General features: G+C 37.7%; 1 protein-coding gene across 1 annotated transcript; it reads left to right on the top strand.

Annotated features, from left to right (window-relative positions):
• Nucleotides 1-3,601: 3,601 nt before the first annotated feature.
• On the top strand, nucleotides 3,602-4,258 carry LOC112503751. Its single transcript, XM_025107745.1, has one exon. It carries the CDS (start codon nucleotides 3,602-3,604, stop codon nucleotides 4,256-4,258), a length of 657 nt encoding a protein of 218 aa, XP_024963513.1.
• Nucleotides 4,259-7,210: the final 2,952 nt, after the last annotated feature.

Here is a 7,210-nt window from a genome sequence, read left to right on the forward strand (position 1 = left end):
TTGTGAATAATAGTTGTTCAGATCATCATCACGAACACAATAATCAAAATTTTAACACCTAAAACACAAATTTAATGAGATTAGGGTAGAAAAGTTGATATTTTTGTGTGATATTTTCAAGAACACAAATAACAGGCGATGAACAGTGCAAAAATTCAAAATTTTGTGTGAAAAATTCTCGAAAAACGTGTAAATCATTCAATCAAATTGCTGCTACTTGCTCTGATACCAATTGTAATTCCCAAAATATCACCAAAATCATATAATCTTCAAAACAATAAGATGATCAATCTAGAGAGAGAATTTCACCCAAGTGTTTTATATTAAATCTTGTAATGATTACAAAAGTGATTAGCTCAACACTAATTACAACTCTAATTATTCTATTTATACTAGAAAGCATTAAAGGCTAATCTATTACAAAATAGGAGAAACTTGCTTGAATACAACATTAATGCACAACGTTGAACCCAACACAACATCTTTGAAAGAAACAACAGTACCTTTTCTCAATTTAAGATCAACATTTTAAAGATACAAGTCCCCTTCTCAACATAAAACAGTTTTGAAATTGTTAAACAATATTTTGGAAAAACAACAGTTTTTTTATAGGATAAGCTCTGGGCGATAACTCCCCCTCATCGGCCTACACTATGGCCGATAACCACAACAACACTATCCGTTCAATACTTGGAAAATATAAACATACTCACCGGTCAACACTGTGTCCGGTAATAACCTCACCGGTCAACACTTAAAATATCAACCTTTAAACCGAACAATGCTTTGTCCGATGAGAATTCTCACCAAACAAGACGTTGGATGATAAAACCCTAATCCGGTCAATACTTTAAAACCTCAAACATTAAACCGTTCAACACTTGGGAGATAAAATGCACAAATCAGACAACTCTTGTCCGATAAAGGCCTTCACCGGACAACACTTCGACGACGCATAAAATATGCAACTCCCTTACTGGTCAAGGCATGATCGATAAGGGACCCTCATCGAAGAACACTGTGTCCGATAACAGTTCCTCATCGGACCATGCATTTAAGAAAGAACATTTAACATACATACAATATATTGTTGTAACCTCATAATATGCAAACCCAAAATTTACCGATAGTAATAGTTGAATTCAAAGACTGTTTGTTAGAAAGACTCACCTTTTCAGATTGAAGATGAAAACAGCAAACAGGAAGTACCTACAAAAATTGATCCCAAAAATTCCAGTTTCTACTTTTAACAAAGAATTCATACACATTCTTTCTTTCTCTCAACCCTTTCTAAAAATGGCAGGAAAGGTTTCTCTTCAAATTTCTCCCCTTTATACTTGCCTAGAATAGGCGGTTTAAGAAATATTATAAAAATTCTTTTCTTCCTTTCACAAACTTCATGCATACACACATGCACATATACATTTTTTACATGCATATCACCACTCACCAATTAATGCATATATATATATATAAACCCTTGCATGAATATACATAGGTATATATATATATATATATATATATTTACTATTATATACCCATGGATACGCATATGCACAATAACATTCTCATGCATGTATATATTCCTACACATATACTCATATACATGCATGCCTCATCAGATAACAAATAATCACGTAAGCAAATAATCAATTAGTTACCTAAAATGTATAACTGGAACCCGGTTATCACATAGCGATCATAGAAGGGTTGTCAATTTTTGAGGGTGGTTCTCTCACGTCCATCCGTGAGGGGAGATCTTCCTTTATCGACGGATCCACCCTCGATTTCTTGGTACTTGACCCCAGTCAAGGCCTTCATCTTCAGGTCCCTTTCCTTTTAGGCAAGGAGTAGAGCTCTTTCCTTCTTTGATACATTTGTGGGTACCTTCTCAACAGATTCCCCTAAGATAAAAACAAAAGAAAAATGAAGAAGAGGAAATGAGAAATCTAACGATAAAGGGTCGTATGACTACTTACCCATCATCTCCTCCTTTTCCTCTCTCTCCTCCTGTTTCTCCTCCTCTTTCTCCTCCTTCTTCTCTTCGTCCTCCTCCTCTCCAACGATCGAAGCCTCTGAAGTCCATAGATAAGTTACATCGGGTCTTTGTCAACCAACCACCTAGCCCAAGGTTAAAAGCTACGATCCTCAATCTCTAAATTCTTTTAATTTTAGCAATTGAATCTTCAAAAAGACTTCAGAAAAATCGATCTCAACAAAAGAAAAATGCGAAACAGTTTTGGGCAAAACATATCTACATATAAAACTGTTGAAATATAAGCTAGTTATTATAGCCGTTATATATTAAACGGTAGCTATTTTCTATTAATTCTATATATGACAGTTAATTAACTGTCATATAAAAAGTAGCGTCTGTTGGTATTGAAGGGTTGCATCCCTTCGGCCTGTTCTGTATTTGTACATATACTATGTCCTATGGCTTCTATGAAATTAATGGATTATCAAAATTATTAGTACAATCCATATTCATATCCAACACTGTGGTATCAGAGCTGTTAGCTCTCATTTCATTTAATGTAAAAGTATGGAAAAAGTAAATACTGCAAGTGTTGACAGAAGAGGTTCCACCACAGAAGACCAACAATAGAAGATGTTCAATCGTACAAGTGAAGTGTGACAGAACCTCTGTTGTCTATCATAGAGGTTCTGGAAACTGGTCCTCTGTAATCAAAGCGTTCAAGTCAAAGATGACAGAATATCTGTTGTCTATCACAGAGGTTCTGGAAGATGATCCTCTGGAATCAAATGCTCTCAAGTCACATCCAGCAGAGCCTCTGGGATGGCTCACAGAGGGTCTGTAGCTTTATCTTCTGTGAAGAACCTCTTTACTGTTTTACTTAGGTTTTTTAGCTGCTCGTGCTTATCACGTGACTGTTTGTAATCTGCTTTATTTGAACGGCTTAGATGATTTTGTACGTCTAGGTCATGTCAGAAAATCCGTTAGGAACGAGTATAAATAGCAGAGTAGGCCTTTGTAATTCTGTGTGCTTCTATATCATATTGTAAACATTTTCAATCAATTGAAAATCATTTGAAGCTTCTCTCTCGTGTTCTTCATTCATCAACTGTGTTCTTCATTGATTATTACTCTGCTTGTTCTTATTGCTTCCGCTGCACTAATACTGTCAAATAGATCATCCAGAGTAAGTGATTAATATCCAAAACTGAGTTAATCGATCCTATCAAGAGCCATATACACATGGCGTCGACAACAATCAATCCATTGAACACTCAAATCCCAAGATTGAATGGGAAAAATTATTATCACTGGAGCATTCAAATGAAAGTGTTATTTGAATCCCAGGAACTATGGGACGTGATTGATCAAGGATGTGAATAGCCTGATCAATTCAGCGAAATTTCCAAAGAACAAGAAGAAGACATACGAAATTTAAAGAAGAAGGACAGAAAAGCTTTGTACATAATTTACCAGGCAGTGGATGAAATTATCTTCGAACGCATCACTTCATCAAAATCTGCAAAAGAGACATAGGATATGCTTTATAGGACATACAGAGGAGAAGATAGAGTAAAACGAGTGAAATTACAAACCTTGAGATGTGAATTTGATGCACTCAAGATGAGAGACTCAGAAACTGTGGAAGAATTCTACAATCGTACAGTCTTGATACTCAATCAATTAAGATTGAATGGTGAAAATATTGAAGACAAAAAGGTTGTCGAGAAAATTCTTAGAAGCCTCACACGAAAGTTCGAATACATAGTAGTCGCAATTGAGGAATCTAAAGACTTGGATTTCATGTCACTCGAAAATCTGCTTGGAATCCTACAATCACATGAATTGAGGATGAGACAATTTGACATCTCACCATTTGAACAAGCCTTTCAATTACACTCTGCAGATAGACAAGAAAAGGAAAAAACTTTTGACAGAACTCAACAATATGATAACAAAGATAGGTTCAAAGGGAGAAGTACAACACCTGTTCAATGTCGATACTGCCAAAAATTTAGGCACATAGCCAAATACTGTAGAAAACGAATCGCAGAAGAAAGAGGATCTACTTTCTTAAACATAGAAACCAATAATGAAGATGATTCGATGTTCATGATACTCAACACCCAAGAAGTATCAACAGATGATACTTGGTACATAGATAGTGGGTGTAGTAACCACATGACAAACAACAAGGCACTCTTTACTCAATTAGATGAAAGTCAGAAACGAGAAGTGAGAACAGGAGACGACAAAAGATTAATTGTTCAAGGAACATGAGAGATCACAGTTGACACGAAGATAGGACACAAGAAAATATCAAATGTATACTTTGTTCCTGATCTAAAACACAGTTTGCTCAGTGTGGGACAACTTCTTCAAAAAAGGTATGATGTTCACTTCAAAAACAATACTTGTGAAATAAGAGACCCGAATGGGATTATACTTGGAAGAATAAATATGACCACAAATAAGATGTTTCCTCTGAATTTAAAAGGGGACACCTTATTCTCATTCAACTTGACTACCAAACAGAATTCCCTTTTGTAGCATCAAAGGTTTGGAAATGTTAATTTCGGTTATCTAAGCTTTATGCATAAACACAACTTGGTATGGGGATTGCCTAACATCAACAAGATAGATGATCACTGTGAAGCCTGCATACTTGGAAAACAGTCAAGAGAACCGTTTCCTCAAGAAAAGGCATGGAGAGCCCATAAGCCACTTGAGCTTATTCATTCAGACGTATGTGGTGCTATGAAAACAGCCTCCATTTCTGGAAACAGGTATTTACTCACCTTTATGGATGATTTTAGTAGGAAACTTTGGGTTTACTTCTTAAAAGAAAAATCAGAAGTATTTGATGTTTTTAGAACCTTCAAATTATTTGTTGAGAAACAAAGTGGACACCAAATCAAGACTTTTAGATCTGATGGGGGTGGAGAATACAATGCCATTTATTTTTTGGACTTTCTACAAGAAAATGGCATCCACCACCAAGCGACTACCAGATATACACCTCAGCAAAATGGGGTGGCAGAGAGAGTAAACAGAACTCTCATTGATAAAGCCAGAAGCATGATAAAAAGCAAAGGTTTAGCTGATCAGTATTGGGCAGAAGCTGTTTCATGTGCATGTTATTTACTAAATAGAACCTCCACTAAAAGCCTTTTAAATATGACTCCTCAAGAGGCTTGGAGTGGCCGTAAACCAACTGTTGCACATCTAAGAACATTTGGTTGCTTAGCATATGCACATGTACCAGACCAGAAAAGGAGCAAGTTGGAAGACAAATCAGAAAAAACTATTTTTGTTGGTTATAATGAACGGTCAAAAGCTTATAAGCTCTACAATCAAATCACTAAGAAGACTATTATTAGTCGAGATGTGATATTTGAGGAAGGAAAAGCATGGGATGATTCTTCAAGTTCAAATGATAACATTATCCAAGATATGAGTGGAATAGAAACATCAAAGGAAACAACTACAAGTGATACTAATCAGAATACTACTCCAGCAACTTCAAGTCAAGATAGTTAAAGTCCAATATCACCAATAAGTGAGAATAATGTGCAAAGATCAGACATTCAAGAGTCCTCTTCAGAAAGTCCACCTAAGAGAGGTTATAGGAGCCTAAATGACATCTACAACACTACAAGGAGGATAGACTTCAATGATGTAGCAGACTTTGCTCTATTTTCTGATGTAGACCCTCTGCTATTTGAAGATGCCATTCAAAAGAATATATGGAGAGAAGCAATGGAAAAAGAAATTGAAGCCATCTTAAAGAATGATACCTGGGAATTAGTGGATCTGCCAGAGGGTCACAAGCCAATTGGAGTCAAATGGATTTACAAGACAAAACTTAATGGAACAAACAGAAGGTTATGTGAAGAGAGGAGAGGAACACAAAGTATGTCGTCTAAAGAAGGCTTTATATGGGCTTAAATAAGCACCACGTGCTTGGTACAGTCGAATTGAAGGCTACTTTCAAAGCAATGGTTTCAAAAAATGCCCTCAAGAACATACTGTGTTTACAAAAGGGACTGATGGTATGATGCTTATTGTATGCATATATGTGGATGATTTAGTTTTTACAGGAAATTCTTCAAAAATGGTTGAAGAATTCAAGAATTCGATGAAAGAGGAGTTCGATATGACAGACATGGGACTTCTTCACTACTTTTTGGGAATCGAAGTAAGACAAGAAAATGAGAAGATCATGATCTCTTGTTAGCTCTCATATTTCATTTAATGTAAAAGTATGAAAAAGTATTACTGCGAGTGTTGATAGAAGGGTTCATTCCACAGAAGACCACAGAGGACCAACAACAGAAGATGATCATTCGTATAAGTCAAGATTGACAGAACCTCTGTTGTCTCTCACAGAGGTTCTGGAAAATGGTCCTCTGTTATCAAGAGCTTACAAGTAATATGCAGCAGAGCCTCTGGGATGGATCACAGAGGGTCTGCGGTTCATCTTCTGTNTGGGGACAGAGGTCGTCTTAGACGAAGAAGAATAAGAAGAGATGGAGTTAGGTGAGGGAGAAAAGGATACCAAAGGTACACATCCTAGCCCTCCTCCCAGTGCTACCCATGCTACTAGGGGCCCTGTTCTAGAGGGATCCCCTATTGAAAAAGGCGTGCACACGCCAAGCCCAACACAAGCTAACCTCGGAGAGGACATTCTTCAGTCCTCTATCGATCGCACAGCCGGGCAACCACATACTACTCCTACATCCTCTCAAAAGGATGGAGGTTTTACTATAAGAGTCCCATCGCCCAAGGACTCGTCACATCCCAAAGAGGCATCTGTTGCCTCTCCACACATGAGTGACCAACCAGAATATGCTTCAGAGGCATATGTGAGAGTCACAGAGACAGAGGGTCTAGAACGCCCAATGTCCACACTCCATCCCTCTGCCATGTTAGGCTCTGAACCTAAAAGGCAAGAGACCGAACACGGGTAGGCTCTCCTCCTGGAGACGTACAAGGATCCCATGGAAGTCCCCGAGCAGACTACGACAAACCAGTCGCTGAGGGCGCCTCTCGCTCCAAGGCTACTAGGTCACCATGTGTTGGTGATCTAGACTCCCAGGATGCCTATGTGACGAAGGGGGACCTAAAAACCTTCGCCACAACGGTATTCCAAAAGATGGACAAGTTGAAAAACTTGTTCATCTCTCGCTCTATGACAGAAGATCTGGCCCCCATCACAGAGGCTCTGAAGGA

The sequence above is a fragment of the Cynara cardunculus genome, unplaced genomic scaffold (genome assembly GCF_001531365.2).
Source record: "Cynara cardunculus var. scolymus isolate 2C unplaced genomic scaffold, CcrdV1 Un_Scaffold_3719, whole genome shotgun sequence".
Lineage (NCBI taxonomy): Eukaryota > Viridiplantae > Streptophyta > Magnoliopsida > Asterales > Asteraceae > Cynara > Cynara cardunculus.